Raw genomic sequence first — 17,791 nt, forward strand, 5'->3', positions numbered from 1 at the left:
GAGAAGGGAAATCTTGAAAATGCAAAAGGACACTTGAAACAAGAAGCTATCTTGTTTCTTCCTTTTGCAAATATAGAGTGTAAAGGGCCACACAGGGCTGTTCTTGAAGCCCTGCTTTAGATGGGACTTCAGGGGCCACACAAACATAGCTCATCCTAATGAAAATAAGCCTGAAGCAGTCAGCTTGCTTCATTCCTTTGCAATTACACAGGCCTTGTCAGGCCTCTGTGGAACAGCAGTGTCATTCATTTTACTGCTAGACTGGGGGAGTTACTCAGACAAAGACATCATTATAGATTCAAATCACGTATTCCTCCCTAAAAGTAGGCTTCTTGTTCTCACTGCCTCTCCCCAGAGAACACTTGAGTGATTTCCACTATCTGTCAGTGGCTGCCCTAAGGGTGGCACGGGCCTAGGGGCCTGAAGGATGGGTGAAGAGAAATTGTGCGGTGGGGAGCTGCACAGATGGTAGAGTTGGGAGGAGGCCGCACATAGATCTCACTGGGTGCTACTTCCCCTTTCCACCCTGCATGCAGAGTTATGAGCATATACATGTGGGGAAGGGGAAGGACCCTGATACCAACATGCCTAACCATTGTCTTAAAAAAATTGTCCTCCTGCAAGTTCGGATTTGACCAGATTTGAAGGACAATACCTCTTCCCTTTGATTCTTTTTTCCCCCTACCCTCCTTTTCCCTGCCCCTCTCCCCTTCACACACATTAAATAAGCAGGACCTTGGAGTGTTTGAGCAACCTGAATATGAAGTATTCTGGAGACCCAGCTGGGCTAGACAAGCCTGCAGAATCTGGGTGTGAGACCAAGGGAACACTTGCCTGAGGAATGTGTCGCGGAGTGTTGGATCCCTGTCAGTTGGATAGTTGGAAATTGGAGGAGCAGTAGGAGATCTAAATATCAGTAAGGGGATCTGGAGGGAATCGTCTTGACACTGGGGCCAAGTCCACTGGCAATTCCAGAGCAGAAGTTAGATGTTTCTGTGAGTGGTCAGAGTAGACACAGAGAGGATCTGCTCTTGAGGCTGTCACAGAGCACACTGATAGAGGTAGTGTTTCCATTCCCACTGAAGAAGCACAAGCACTATATTAAATGTCTAATCTTGTAAAAGATTCAAAATACAAAGTGGAAAATCCTACAAATATAACTGGATGATCTATAGCCTTTGATGAACTTAACTTTCATACACAAAAGGATGAAACAAGTAGGGACTTTTTATTTTTAAAGATTTATTTATTTATACAAGCACTGGGTACAGTCAGAAGCACGGGTGGGTGAGAGAATTCACCAGAGACAGAGTGGGGAACAGAACAGGCAGACTGACGAAATACACTGCTGAGGGGAGCAGTGGACATGGCAGGAGAAGTCTGTTGCGTCATGTGGGACCTTCTCCCGGTGGCAGGGGATCAAACCGGCACTGCAGAGGCTGTGGGCAGCTTTGCAGCCCAGTGCTCAACCGCTGCGCCACCAGGGGAGGCCCACAAGTAGTGACTTTGAGAATGGTTGAAGTTATGTTTTCCTAGGGCAAAGGGAAGCCTTTGAAGTTTCATCGCAAGTTTGCATTTCATCCCTACCTAGGGAAACTGAGATCTCAATCTCTAATGAAATAAATTCCAAGAGCTGGTGGTGAAAAAGTCAGGTTAAGAACTGTAATTCTTAAATATATCTCTCAGTGTAAGTCCTTATTTGTTTATCCCATTCCATCTTAGATCTATGGAGGCCCTGACTTCCATTCTCCCAGAATAGCCAAATTATGTGCCCGAAGATCGTCAGAGAATCCTATGCAGGTCTCCAGCACTGGAAATGAGCTAGCAATCCGATTTAAGACCGACAGCTCTGTAAATGGGAGAGGCTTCAATGTCTCATGGCAAGCAGTCCCTGGAGGTGAGTGGACCAAGGAGGCATGTCAAAGTACTTCAACTGAGCCCTTGGTAAATTTCATGATGTCATGGAGAGAGGTGCGAAGGCTATATCCTGATAACCTTGTGACTTGTAAACTGGCAAATTCTGCTTTGGTATATAGTTTTTCCTAAAAGAGGGATAGATTGTAACTTCCAAAGAGTCATCGTGTCTGTGAAAACAAGGAAAGTGTGTAAATCCACAGTGAGAGTGGAAGTGGGGTACTTGGTCAGATTCATTTTCCAAGAAACTTGTGCCTCTTCACCAGCCTTAAATTTGGTCATCAGTAAAATGCTAAATAACTTTGGGCTTTTGATTTCTAGAAAATACCAAAACTAAAAATGTTAAATTTGTGAATTCCAAAAAATTATCATGGATTGTAAAGTGACTTTCTGAAAAAAAGCTTAAGCAATCTAAATAAATTTCCTGTGGCAGATTGTTTAAATAAAAGAAAGACAAAATATTTTATCAGGCTCATCAAAATGAGGCATTAATTCTCATCTTACTAATGAGGAAATATAAACTTAGAGAAATTAATGATTAAGTCACATAGTTAGAAAATGCCAGAGAAGAGATGCAACTCAGGCTATATTATGGTCTTATCTGTTCAACTTTAAGGCAGTATACAAAGTATGTTAGATATCTCTGAAATTTAATGATGAATGAAATTCAGTAATAATTTAATTATAATAATTTCAATGAGACATGTCTAGGGTTTATCCCAAAATGATTCTTAATGATTACAAAATAATACCTATTTCTATTATTGATTTCTGTCATCATAAATCCAAGAAATGATGGGTTATAAGGGTAGTAATTTATAGGTGTTTGATAACAACATAGAAACAAACACTGAAAACTGCTAAATAGAGAATAGTAACTTTTCAAGAGGCAGATATTAAATTATTTATAAGCACATCATACTGAATTGTCAGAATTCTCAGAAGGAGATATATTATTCTTGCAGTATGTTATAGTTCTAGCGAACAATGAAAAGACATTTTATGGTCTTATGAAAATATTATTTGCATTTATTTTTCATTATTTTTAAAGTAACTTTTGATATCAGTGTTAAATACATTTGAAATACTTTCTTAGTCATCTTTCATTTTCTTGGAGTAAATTAATTAATGGTGGCATATACTGTCCTTAATAATGTTTACCACAGAACACATAAAACTGGTGGTCAAGCTAACATATTGTTCTATGTTATTAGCTAATGGTATAAAATTTATATATCAGGGATTCATCTGGTCTCATTATTGAATTGGGTTTCCCACCTACAGGTTGTGGTGGTATTTTCCAGGTTTCCAGTGGAGAAATTCATTCTCCAAATTATCCCAGTCCTTACAGGAGTAACACTGATTGTTCCTGGGTCATTCAAGTAGAAAAAAAACATCGTGTGCTGTTGAACTTCACTGACTTTGACCTTGAACCTCAGGACTCTTGCATTACGGTAAGTCACACAATTTTCAAGTTTTATCCACAGTCAAACCTGGGTCAAAACCCTATTACCATAGGAGCATATTTAGTAAATTTATTAGTTATGGATGTTTTCAATCTAAAATCATAGGAATCTGAACTTTTGGCAACTTAAAATAAAAGGCCCCCTCCCTTTTTTCTAACATAAAAATTTCTTACCTGGGTGGCTTTATGTTTTGAATTTGCTACCTCAAGGTCACAAAATGGCTGCAGTACCTCTGAGCCATCCTGAGTTCAAGTCTGGAGAATGGGAGAAGGAACAGTGTTCATTGTTTCTGTTTTTTTATTTTTTTCATGAAAGTAAAATTTTCACAGAAGAACCCTAACCTATCATTGGCAAAAACTAACCTTGAGAGAGATTAGAAACATATAATGGAGTGGATTTCCATTACTAGTTTAAATTAATTATTATTGAGTATCTGGAGGTCAATAGGTGATCAGGATATCTCTGTCAGGATATCTCTCTCTACTTGAACAGATCAGGGTTCAGTACAGAACAGATTGGGACATGGAGGTAGAAGAGAAGGGATATGTCCATTAGTTGTTTAGATGACATCATTCAATTACTTGTAACAACTTTAATATATTTTCACCCAAAGCAAATGTTTTATGTTTAATGTAAGAGTAAATGAGGTTGTATTTTGAAATGATCTTTTTGTTTTGAAGTTATGGGTTACCTAATTTTTTAACAAATTTTTCCCATTTTTCATTTGTCATTAGAAACGTTTAATTCAATATAAATAAGATTCTTTTAGCTAATGGATCTTTCTATTTTAGTTTCCTGACAATTTCTTACGTAAGAATTTCTTCTTACATACAATTTCTTCCAACTGACTAGCTTTCAAATTTAATTCAAGGAAACACCAAAGTTTTCACATTATTTAATGTAGTTTAGTCTGGTGTTTTGATTCCAAGTATTGTTTCAATGATTAAATCATTAGTTGATTTGTCACTACGTGTTCACCTAAATGACTCCTCAGAGTTGGCAGAGCATTACACAAACTGAAGGTGTAGGACATACACTTTTCACAATCATACTTAGATTAACTCTCCTGAAACTTTAAACATTGTTGATGATGTTTAAAAATAGTTCCCTAAGTGCAACAAAGAACTCAGTTAACATTTCTTTCTAGGTTAATATCTGAGGGAGATGTGGACCTAGTGTTTGGGACTGCTTTTACCTATAAGGCATTTGCTGGTCCAGAAGCAGTTAGTGGCACTTCTGAGAGTCTCTCAGTACAAAGTGGAGCAAGTTTGAGTCAAGGACCTGAATAGATTAGAAATTCTGGTAAACTCTCTCATATCCTGGATAGTATAGCTTCCTGGGACCTCTTTCATAGATGCAGTTGTTTGTTGACTGAATTATTAAATGATGCATACCTGTAACTTTTGTTAGGTGACAGATTATATCCTAACTTTTCAACAGTAATGATTGGAAGAAAAAAAGATGGAATCGTATCTTCATTTTTAAAAAAAGAAATAACTACCAACCAGAAACTCAATGCTCTCCTAAATAGTCTTTTCAGAAATGAAGGTGAGGTATGGGATCACACCTCTTCAGATGTATATTACCACACCACACCCATCACCATGACACACATAGTAGATCCTAAATCTCTGACTTGTATACATTGTTGTAAGCCAAGTTACCTCAATTAAAAAATAAGAAAGAAAAAAAAAAGAATGAAGAGGAAATAAAGTACTAAGCCAGAAGGACCTTCAAGAGACAAACTGTCTACCTCAGAGTTTTGACTGGGATGGGAATTTCACCACAACTTGCTTCCTCCCTGTACTATGTATATACTATATATATGATGTTAAGCATGGTTTCTTCCTTTGGTAAAGTCAATGTTCCATATACTTCAACATACAAAGGTTTATGACCAAACAAAGCCCAAGTCTGAGGCACATTTAGCTCCATTTTTCCCCTGTGGTCATGAGTAGGGTGTTGTACTTGTATGAGGTAGAAATGCAAAGGCAGGGTTCCTGTTAACCCCTGCCTGTTCAGCATGCAGCTGGGCCTGACTTAACAAGCTATAGCAGGAGGCACTGGAGAGGAGGAAGTGAAACCTCAAATATAACCTGGTCATAGGCATAGAGAAAGAGAAATAAACCCAGGTGCCTGGAGGAGTCCAGTTCAGTCAACAAGGTAAAATCCCAAATGCAATAGTGCAAGCAAGAGTCAGTACTATGCCACAGTTCAGTCCAGCTCTATGGTGGGAGGACCTGTGCATTTGCCATTTTCTAGCTGTGTTGCCTTAAAGAAAGTTACTCTTCCAGCTTCAATTTCCTTAACTGTGAAATGGGGTGTCTGTTGGGATATTTGAGATCAGCAAGTGATCCCTTTTCACATAGAAAGTTCTTGATTCATACTTGCCATAGTCATAATGATGCTGATAGTGAGTCCTCTCAGAGAGGAATGTTCAGTGAGCTGAAAGAGGCATGTTCAATTAGCTGAAAGAGTGAGTCCTCTCAGAGAGGCATGTTCAGTGAGCTGACAAAATGAGCTAGGAGCCAAGTTTGGGCTTTTCATTTGTGATCCTGGCCCTTGAGGTCTTCAGGAAAATTGGAACCTACTTATGAACCTTTCTTATAGCATAACGCCAAGCATTTAGTGTCTCTAGGACTCAATAAATTGTAATAATAATCATGAGAAAGCAGAAGGAGTGATTCATTTGGGCCTGGAAGCTAAGGAAGATTTCACACTGGAGATGACATTGAAGTGGTAATATTTTACTAGTAGAAATGTGGTAACAAGGCCAGGGGAGGAGGCTGTGGGGACCGAATGAGGATAATTACATAGAGGTATGAACATGCACAGACATTTGGGAACAGGAAAGGAAGCCGATGTGCCTGGTAGACAGATAGGTATTGGGGAACATGTGGGAACTAACGGTCTATAGAAGACATCTGAATTGCACAAACTCTTTTCATGCTCTGGTGATTTATAATTTGGAATTATTCTATATGTAGTATGGGGTTGATGAAACATTTCTGTAAAATAGAAGAAAATATCCAGACTTTATAATAATAACAGACAGCGGTAGCAAAGAGAAGGAAAGCTCATATAAATGTTATTTGGGAAGCTATGGATAAATCTTGGGCAGTGGTCTTGGGAGAGGAAAGAAAGAAATATATTGGAGAACTCTATGGTCATATAGTCACCAAAACTTAATAGGCTAATTACATGGTGGATGGTGAGATGGTGTTAAAGATAGAGGTTAATACTATTTGTTGGAATAAGAGTGAACAAAGATGCTATTGGGTGAATAAAGAGGGTAGACGATAGTGAGTTTTAGCTGGAAACTTTTGATTTGAAAGTCTACACTATGCCTCTTATAGAGTTCAGTGTTTAAGATGGGATCTGAGCTAGACAATACATTTGAGGACAATTTATGTATATGTGAGTGGCTATTGAAGCCATGAAGTCATTGTGGCCATTTATCAGAGTATTTTTTCAAAAGAAAATGAATCCTTTGGGAAGCAACACTAGTTAAAAAACAGATCAAGGAGAAAAAGAAAAGGAGACAGAAGAAGGAACTCAGAAAGGTGGGTGGGAAATCAGAACCATAAAAGAATGGTAGCACTGAAACACAGAATGAAGCCAGTTTTCAAGAGTGCGTAATCAAAAGTATCAAAACCAGCACAGGTTAACTAGGATGAGGACTGAAACAAAGCCACTCAATTCAGTCTTTAATAACCTTCTAAGGAACAGGATTGATGTGGATACTACTGGAGAATTTCAGATAATAATGGCTTAGGAGGGACAGGATTTTCTTAGCAAAATTTTCAGAATTATGGAAGTGAATGGTATTGAGAGATAAAAAGCTATAAACCAAAGGGGAAGACAAAAACAACAGAAACCTATTAGTAGTATTAGTATTTTTTATGATGGAGAAGCTTAATCAGGTTAAGAGGACAGGGTTTCGATGGAAAAAGGAGAAATTGAATGTAACAGATATATGGAGTAATCAGTGGAGTGGTGCAATCATGGTAGAAATCCAAGGAAGAGGAAGATTGGGACTATAAATTTTGTATTTTCAGAATGAGAAATTAGAGCACATAGCCAGCTATGAGATCTTTTTCTCTAAATTGTCAATTTATTTATATTAAAATTATATTAAAATCACATACAAGCTCATTTTTTTTTAATAATCTATAAATCACCTTTATAAAAGATAAAGAAAAGTGAATCATGACCTTTCAGTTAAATTGAAGTAGAAATCTGCTGTGGGTTGCCAGGTAAACTCAATTATGGAGATGGGGTATGTGTAAAGGTTTGGAACCAGGCATTGTTGCCCTGCAGAGTCTGGAAGCTTGGCTCCAAGTTACAGTTAGTTGTCCAGAAGTTCATGAAGGTAGACATTGAGGCACCGGCAATCTACCTTAATAGCTAGGTGGACACTGGATGTGAAATGTACTCTAAAGTCCAATGTCTTACATAATATCTCTGCAATTTATGTTTATACAAAGCCAATCATTCATTTTGGAGGCATTTTCATTAATTTCTTGGTTCTATTGCTTGGACAGAGTCATTAACAAAGAGGAGTATATTCAGCTGCCAATGATGCTGCCAGATAATATCTGTGTTCAGGGGACTTTTAATAGAGCTCAGGAGTACTATTCAATACTGAGGGACATTATGCTTGGAAGGGAGCAACCATCAGGTTTTAAAAGCTCCTATAACAGTTTGGATTGTAAGATGGAAATATTAATTTTAATAGTCATGATGGTTCATAGTCATAAGCACATAGGTACATAGACTGTTAAGGTTGAAAAGAAAAAATTAGAGATGATTTGTTGTCATCTTCTTATTTTAAATAAGAAAATTGAGGTCCAAAAGAAATTAATAGCACCAACTCTAAAATGCGAACAAATCTAAAGTAAAAATAAGTATTTGGGAAAAACATGAATATGACAGTCTACTTGTAGGGATCTAAATTGTGAATAAAGGACAACTGGGAAACAGAAAATAAAATTGGAGTTACTTAGGAACCACGCTGAAATCTCTATCAGAGGAAGGAAACCAAATTTTATTTATCACTATAAGGAAAAGTGTTAAGATTTCAAATAAGCAATGGAAATTGTTCTTGCTTCATAGTCAGGTGATATGGCTTCCATTCATTCATTCATTTATTCAATTTTTGGGGTTGAGTATGTGCTAGACACTACGAGGCACTGGTTTCTGGTGTGGCATCACTACTCACTCTCTTCATGGCCTGGCATTTTAGTTTGCTCATTTATAAATATTGGTGCCTGGGGAAATCCATCTGGACAGAGAAAACTGGGGAACAGGATCTAGTTGGAAATTGTGTTCATGGGTGAGAGGAACTGAACAAGGCATGATTGAAGAAATGGATAGTCAGGGTTAGGAGATGTTGGCAGTGGGTTCATGCCAGGAGTCATAGTAAGTCTCAGACAGCATGAAGCCTCTGTTCACCCTCTGGGGGACAAGTCCATCAACATCAGTGAAAGATTATTGCCATACTTGTTCTGAAAAAGAATACTCTTCTTGTCGTAGAATGTGTCCTCGTGTTCCCAAGTGAACACAGGATAAGACCACAAGTAACCCCAGGTCATCCCTCTTGGCTTCCTGGATCTGAAGGCAAAATTCAGGGGCCTCCCTGATGGTATAGGGGTTAAATCAGCACTATCATCACTATAGTCTGAGTTTGAGCCCCTGCTAGGGAGCTAACTCACACATATGGTGCTGTTCCACTCAGCAGTTTATTTCAGTAAATCTGCCTGTTCTGCTCCCTACTCTGTCTCTGGTGAAGCTTCTCACCCCCCTCCTGCACCTCTTGCCTCCATCCCAGTTCTTCTATTAAAAAAATGCAAAATTTAGTGAGTAGAAGGAAAGGAAAATTTTAAAATGGAATAGTAATACACAGCCTCTTGTCTCTTCTCATATAACCCACGGCGGTAGTCTTTGTGTCCCAAAAGCATCAATGTGTTTGATGCATGAGTTATCATAGATATACAACTGAGTAAATGAATCAATGATTTTTGTTGTCTCTACTCCAGCAATGATCATTGTTGTAGTGGAAAATTGCAGACAACACGTTTGGGAATGTGTTGTGCTGACTTCACTCCCTGGCACTGTTACTGATATACAATCTCACTATTTTGAGCCACATGAGAACTTAGATAGCATCTCAGAAGTGTGTTTTCTAGAATTTCATGCTGCTATAATGAAAAAAGAAAGAAACTGAATTTTTTTGACTTCTGTTGAAATGTTGATGGCATCATGGGGAGTTAATAAGAAAGCTCAACTAGCGCTCAGGTTTCAGCTAATTTGATAATATGTTTGTACTCTCTGCTCAGTCACTTTTGAGTGGAGAGGTGATAAACCTCGGGCTCTCTTGAATGACATAGTGTGAGTATTTTTCACTAAGGCAGCAGCGGGACCCATGGGCTGGGCATGGCTCTGTATGGTCAGCATGAAAATGGCTCCATTATGTTTCCTTTCACGAAGGCTGAGTATTAAAGTGACCTCCGACTGACAGTTTAATTGCTTAATTAGAGTCTCTCTTCTGTGCCTCAAATCCATGTAACTCTTCAAGCTCTTATTGATCTCTGAGAAATGCTGGCTGGATCTCAGTGTGAGAGCGGGAAGAGAAGTCCGTTCAGTGGCTCCAAATGGCCCTGGGAGACTCCCACTTCAGATTTCAACATCCTCTTTGCTCAGCACAATGGAATGTCTGCCTTGTGAGAATCAGTAAGAAACAGATAAAAGCAAGCAGACCATAGTCCAGATCAGCCTCTTATTTGGTGTAAAAAAAAAAAAATATGCACTAGGGCTAATAGACCTGGTACAAGAAAGGGACACATGATGAGTAATTGTTTTCTTTCTGAAGTTTTTTGTACAGATCTAGGAGAAAGAAAGCAAAGTGTCTGATTTTAACTGAAGAAAACCAGACCCTCCCACCTCAAAGCTGTGTCTGTTGTTGTTCACAGTATCTGTCAGCAAGACCCAGGGTGGAATAGGGCAAACTCAGAGTTGTGGTATCCATGTTCTCTTTTATTTTTTTAAGACACTACCCATGATATGTTTCCTTTTAAAACATTTGTCATTTCCAAAACAGAACACATAGACACAGAAAGAATGGAACGCTATGCTTCAAAGAGACAATGGATAGAATTCTTTTTAAAGTATTTGCTGTTTTACAAATAAATCCATGACAGAAATCAATCTGTTCCTCTCTAGCTTTTTCTCATTTCCCTCTTTCCATGACTTGCTGCTTTCCATTTGATACTTGTGGATGAGCTCTGATAATCTTTAAATTGCTTAATTTGTGACTTGCTTTAGATAATCTGCTTAGCCATTTTGCATCCCTGTGCTAGGTTGCCACTAAAAGCTAGGTTCGTACTTAACATGTCCTCAGCAAAGAATAATTGAATTGAAGCCACAGTTTTTAATTTGTGGACACAAGTTTTGTTTTGTTTACATTTCAGCTCAGAATTTCCATAAATGCTTATTTGTGAAAATAAATGAGCTTTTTGGATTTCTTTTTATAGCCACATTTCCAGTAATTTTTGAGTCACTGCTTGCAACCTCTGCAGATTTGTAGAGTTCATGGTCTCCTTGTAAAATTTGAACACTGGGTATGGTAATGTAGAACAAAGGAGTCAGAATCAGAAAGTTCTGACATGAGCTATGTGTCTGTGAACTTAATTGGTATTTAATTTTTAAGAAATATAACTGGGGCCTCCCCGGTGGTGCAGCGGTTGAGCGCTGGGTTGCGAAGCTGCCTGCAGCCTCTGCGGCGCCGGTTCAATCCCCGGCTGCTCCCCGGCCACCGGAGGAGGGTCCCACATGGCCCGCAGACCTCTCCTGACGCCCACTGCTCCCCTCAGCAGTGTACTTCGGTCCTTCTGCCTGCTCTGCTCCTGGCTCTGGCTCTGGTGAATTCTCTCACCCTCCTGCGCTTCTGACTGTACCCAGTGCATGTATAAAAAACCAACCAACCAACCAAACAAATAATAAATAAATAAATAAACATGCCTCCATAAAAAAAAAAAAGAAATATAACTGGAAAACATCACTGACTAAGGAAACCGATGCTTCCTCCCTTCCCCGCCCTTAGAGAAGCTGCTATAATGAGTAATATTTTCATTTCCTTCCTCACTTACATTTATGACTTTAACTGCTTGGATAATTTCCTGAGGGATTAACCTTCCTATCACTTAATATTTCCTGTATCTTGAAGCAGTGCACCATCCAAACTGGGAATTCCTTTAGCAGCTATACTACCATATGTAACATATGAAAGAATTTTATGGACTCTCCATGAAATGGACATTGCACTCTGATGTAAATAAAACTAAATATTTTATCTTTCACCAGATTTTTTTTTCATGACAAGATTTAAGGCAATCCAAGTGGAAACTTGTATAACCAAAAGGAGTTAAAAGTGAAAGGGTAAGGACCAGGTGGAAAGCTAAGTTAGAACAGGGGCAAGGTAAGAAAAGAGACCAGACAGTCGGTTGTGGTTAGGCCAGGAAAGAAGGCAAGGAATGGATATATATCTGAATCCAAGAACAGAACCTAATTTAGCAATCAAGGATGTGAATTTTAGGTACAGATCAGTTCTGGACACTGTGCCCCTTTGTTACATATTCTGCTAAATTAGCCAGGCTGGGAATCCCACGCCTGTGGGCTGGAATGTGTAACAGGTGCCAACTACTCTGAAATCCACAGGGACCAAAATAAGATTTTCTAAAATGCCACTGACTTCCATTCTGTTTCCCCAGCTCTCATGATTATCTTTCTAGGAGATCACTGACATCTTATTTAGTTTTATGGACTCATGTTCTCTTAATATTGTATTCCCAGTAAATAAAATTTTATTTTATTTTTTGATAGGTTTAATGATAATTGATCAGATGCCAGACAGATGGCATTTGTAAACTGGCTTTTTATCACTCAGTGTGTGACTTTGGATAAATTACTTAGGTTTTTGTGGATCTCAGTTTTGTTACTACAAAATGAAATTGTAAAAAGGATCTAATTTTCAAAAATGTATTTAAAATTTATCACACTATCTGGTATAGACAGATGTTAACTGGTACTCCTAATTTTTTTATTACTACTTCTACTGATTCTGTTACTTTTAATACTATGTTAAAAGTCTTAACTTACCTTTTAAAAAATTTCAAACCCTATGTACAGAAAACTAGACCCATAATCCATAGTTCATTGCTAAGTAATAATACTAGTTAACAGACAGACTCATTTCTTTGTATTTTAAAATATTTAAAACATTTAATTATATTTTCAAAATTTTCACACATTCTTCAATATATCATCTTGGAAGTGAGTTTTGTTCCTTCTTAAGTGTGTTATTTTGATACTTTCTTGAAGATTCACCAATGAATTAAGAAGAAAAAAACTTGAAAACAAAAAAGGCTAATTATTTGAGTGCATGGAAAGTTTAACTCTGAGTATAAAAACAGTTATGGAATTCCTAAATCTAAATTGTCATGCTTTGGGGATTATAAAGCATACTATATATCTTGCTTTTGAATTAAGATAGTCTTTTCTTTCTCCAGTTTATTCCATATATACTTAATTGTTTTATTTTCTCCCTAGCTTGATGAAACACAGTTAGAATAAGAAGATAAGAGATGCAGTGGAAATATGTTCCCACCTCCTATTCTCCAATAATCTAAGGGAGCATGTTCCAGTTTCTAGAAACAAAAATAGAAGCATTACTGAGGAAACAAATGTCCATTTTCCCCCTCAGTCATGTGCTTTGGGCTGTGATGACTATTTCAATGGGGTGATCATGAATCAGTCAGTCAACCAGAGTTTTGGTTATAGGGGAGGGGGCCTACAGGCATTGCATCTGCATCAGACACTTGTTCAGTTTTTAGGCAAAGCAAGTTATTGCTTGTTAAGTTACTATCAGAATATTCAGCTTTATTTTTGTACTGGATTGTATATTTTAGAAAGAGCACATGGCTTACTAGCAGTTGTTTGGCAACTGAATTGGAAGGGGAGAAAAATTTAAGCAAGCAAATATTTTAGGCCACTCTAGTGACCTAGCCACATGTGATGACATCCCATCTAAGACACCACGAGAAGATCCTGCATGGAAGTTGGCAGGACAGATTCCAAGAGGTCTAGCAGAGGGAAAATTGACAGGGTATAAGGATATCCTTTGGATTTGGGGAGATATGGGAGAGATCTAACATGACTTGACCACTAGGTACATGCTCTGGCATTTACTGAAGCAAGAAATGAAGGTGAAGAAGGAATTAAAGGGAGGGGGGTGACTTCAGTTTGAGACATTGAGTCAATGTTTATGCAGCATACAAGTAACAGTGTCTGGAATGCAGTAGGATATATGAGCTGGGACCTTGGGGAGAGGTCTGGAGTACAGTTGTAGATATTGGCCAACAAATGTCTTAGTGATCTTAAAACAGAAGCCATATCCATTTAACTTGATGCATCTCTGTCAGACAGCAAAAGGCCAGACTAAATGTCATTTTTATCCATCTGGCTTAGATGCTGCAATTACTGTTATGTGACTAGCATATTTTCATGTCTAAGTATGTGATCATTTACACATTTGACTGGCTATACTTAAACATTTTAAATATCTATGTTATCTAAAAATTTTATGTGTTCCTCATATTACATTTCTGAAATAGAGAAATCAGAAAGTAATGTCATCTATATTACAACACACACACAATTTTGACTTATTTCCTACACAAACATATATATAAACTCACAAATGTACTCTAATATATATAAACATAGAATTAAGATAATGCTGCACATCATTTTGTATCCAGCCTTTGACTTAGCATCATTTAGTAACATTTCTTCTTAAAAATAACATTATTCGGCTAAATGGTAAATTATATGGACTTTACTTGAATTCTGGAATTGAGTTAACCACTGACTTAATATTGATGATTTAGATACCTTCCTTTATTATTATAATTATCATGCTATCAAGAGCATCTTTATTTGGAAACTTAATCTACATTTCCTATTGTTTCCATTATGTGTATTTTCTTTTTTAATTGGAAACTCTATTTTGAAATATTTTAAGGATATACAGAAGTATAGAATAGCTAATGCAAATAACATATATATGAATAAAAACATTCCAGACTTGCCAAATCTTAATATATTGCTATATTTCCTTCAACTTTTTCCCCCCCAAAAAATGAATCACTAAGGAAACAGTGAAGTCCCACATGTACCCCATGGTGTCCTCGATCCCACCTAAAAGGATTTGGGTTTAAGAATTCCAGGACTGCTTTTATTCTTTTTAATTATATGTGTTTATTCATATACACTACATAGTAATACTTTGCATTTTTAAGCACTTTATGTAAGTAATACCACATAATACACTTTTCTTCAATTTGCCTGGCTTGTTGCCTGCAGATAAGGCTCCATTCATCACTGTCAGGTCCTAGTCTGGGGGACCCCAGGAAGTAACTTGTGTGGGCATCCCTCACAGAAGCAAGTCATTAGGTCCATTCCACACTCATGGCGAGGAGATTACACAAGGACATGAGTCACTGGGAGCTAGGTCAGAAGTCAACTATTACCCCTCAGCCCCAAATTCCCAGTTGGGTAATTTTCACAGATCATGTCTCCATTCAGGCTCCTGACTCATCCATATTGCTGGACAAACCTCCATCCTTGGGCTTCTTGTTTTTGTCTCCACAGCTCCCCCCAAAGTTTTGTTCATTTCTTAAACAGCAATTTGACTTTGTCTCTTTCACTTTAATAGTGGAGACTAATATCTATCAAGTATTTTCTGTGTGCCAGGAGCTAACCTAAGTACTTTAATCTTTTAATTGATTTAATTCTTATCATCAATATGAACCAAATAGTTATTTTCAATCCCATTTTACAGATTTGGAAGGGGAAGGATAGAGAGGAGAAAGGTAGGATTCCTCAATAATATAATTATCTTCCTTCTTAATCATTCCATGAGCACCTTTAAGGTATTTTACTCTAAAAGACTTTTTCTTCTCCAAAAGAAATTCTGCCAACAACTTTTAAATAATGTCTACTGTTAAATAAAACATATTTCTATCATCTATAAGCACTTGAGAAGTAAAAGGTTCCCTTTGTTTCACTTCTTTTTTTTTTCAAAATTACCAATGCTAAGGACTCTGACCAGAGGCCACTATAAACATCGCTAGGGATGCTAGTCTCTCATTTGTATCGTTTTCCTCTTCTGTGTCACTTTATACTCATGTTGAATGGCATTAACTTTGAAAAAAGAATGACATTTACTCAAATCTCCTCAAGATAGTGAAGCAACACGTATTAAATCATAAATATTTGGCTCAGTTCTGAGTTCTACCTAGTTAGGGTGTGGAAGTTCCCGGAGGTACCTTAATATGTTCTGTGTACTGAATTCCCTGGAGCTGGGTATTGAGCCCTTACTTTGGGGCTTCTGTGTTCTCCCATGCTTCTGGCAGAGGCTGACAGTGAGAAAGCCCCTGGAGCTATGTGTCTGTGTGGCAGGGGCCATGTCTTCTGCTTAGATTCTTTTCTCTTGCCCTTTGGCCCAGAATGTAGAAATTCTTCCCAGAAAGCAGCTCCTCCTTCCCACTGTGAATAACAATTAAAATTGTATCTAACGTGCAGTTTTACATTCCACTCTATGAGAGAGGACAGGTTTTTTTTTAACCTTGGGTATTCCTCAACCCCAGTCCTCTGTCTTAGTGACCATGTACATTTATATATGTTAGTTACATTTGCTCAGTTGTACAACAAATCAGACATTTATTGCCTTTTATATGGCAGGTTTTATTGTTTTAAAAAACTCCCTTTTTATATAATAAAGACAAGTTTAGATATTTTGTACTTTAGGATTTTTTTTTTTTTTATAGAGGCATGTTTTATTTATTTATTTATTTATTTGTTTGTTCGTTTTTGTTTATACATGCACTGGGTATAGTCAGAAGCGCGGGAGGGTGAGAGAATTCACCAGAGCCAGAGCAGGGAGCAGAGCAGGCAGAAGGACCAAAGTACACTGCTGAGGGGAGCAGCGGGCGGCAGGAGAGGTCTGCGCGCCATGTGGGACCCTCCTCTGGTGGCCGGGGAGCAGCCGGGGATCGAACCGGCACCGCAGAGGCCGCGGGCAGCTTCGCAACCCAGCGCTCAACCGCTGCGCCACCGGGGAGGCCCCAAGTTTAGATATTTTGAATGTGTCTGTTGGTATCTGGAGATTTTATAAACTCTGGATGCTGCATAAAGAAACTGTCTTTCCTGTCTAATTACTTTACCACTGAACTAGATCAGCCTGTTTTTAGAGCCTCTATAGTTAGAACTCCCAGGGAGTGTGACCACTTTTCCTTTTGCAGATTCAACTTCAAATTTTATTTTCTAGTGTCATCTAGAAATGAGTTAGTTTAGATATACAGTTTGGTTCTGTTTTTGCATATTTCTCAGACTTTTACTACTTATGCACTAGGTCAGAAAATCAATTCCCAGACCTAAAAAAACTCTTGGCAGTATACTTAAGAATTATACAAGAATAAGTTACATGAATATGTTCTATGTGTTGTCAATAGTAATATAACTTACTAGCTCTGCCTTGGGATCTAAATGTAAGTAAGGGAAAGTGCATATTGATCATTTTCATGACTAGAATTTTAAATAATGGGTACAAGGTTTCTCAAATTTTCTTCCTTTTACCACTTAAAATTTTATGGATTAAAGCTTAAATTGATTTGTTATTACAAGCTTTAAGAATACTCTCAAAAGAATTGCTATTCCAAACTGTTAAAAAAATAAACTTTCGTCTTGATAATCTGAGGTCTGTACTTTCACAAAATGACAATTAGCTACCTATAATTTAATAAGTATACACACTTGAATGAGAAGTAGCATAGTATAATAACAGAATTTGAAGAGAATTAAGTTCCTGACTCTGCTACTTACTAACTGTATGATCTTGCATGAGTCAATAGTTCATGTTAGATGAGTTGATATTTTAATAGCGAATATACATAGGTCTGACTTCATTTAAAAAAAAAAAAAATCCAGGGCCTCCCCTGGTGGCGCAGGTGGTTGAGCGCTGTGCTGTGAAGCTGTCTGCAGCCTCTGCAGTAACAGTTCCATCGGGGCAGGTGGGCGAGCGTCCCACATGGCGCAGCAGACCTCTCCTGTCTCGCCCGCTGCTCCCCTCAGCAGTGTATTTTGTCAGTCTGCCTGTTCTGTTCCCCGCTCTGTCTCTAGTGAATCTTCTCATCCTCCCACGTGTACCCTGGTTCTTGTATAAATGAATAAATAAATCTTTAAAATAAAAAAAAATCCAACAAGATATTGAGGTCTAGATTAGGATGTTTGTGAAGGTATTGGTGAAATTACAATTGCTAATCAAATTTAGGGTCCATTCATATATAATTTTT

The 17,791-nt window shown here is 37.8% G+C and overlaps 1 protein-coding gene across 1 annotated transcript in view; it reads left to right on the forward strand.

The window, feature by feature from the left end:
• The window catches only part of CUBN (cubilin), a gene marked incomplete at both ends in the record, with an annotated part of 226,675 nt that overhangs the window by 97,919 nt on the left and 110,965 nt on the right, over window positions 1-17,791 (forward strand). The window contains 2 exons of the mRNA XM_084253526.1: window positions 1,723-1,897; window positions 3,199-3,368. Of these exons, the coding sequence (XP_084109652.1) occupies window positions 1,723-1,897; window positions 3,199-3,368 (345 nt within the window). The remainder of the gene's footprint in view (window positions 1-1,722; window positions 1,898-3,198; window positions 3,369-17,791) is intronic.

The sequence above is a fragment of the Talpa europaea genome (assembly GCF_964194135.1).
Source record: "Talpa europaea genome assembly, chromosome: 14".
In the NCBI taxonomy this organism is placed as follows: domain Eukaryota; kingdom Metazoa; phylum Chordata; class Mammalia; order Eulipotyphla; family Talpidae; genus Talpa; species Talpa europaea.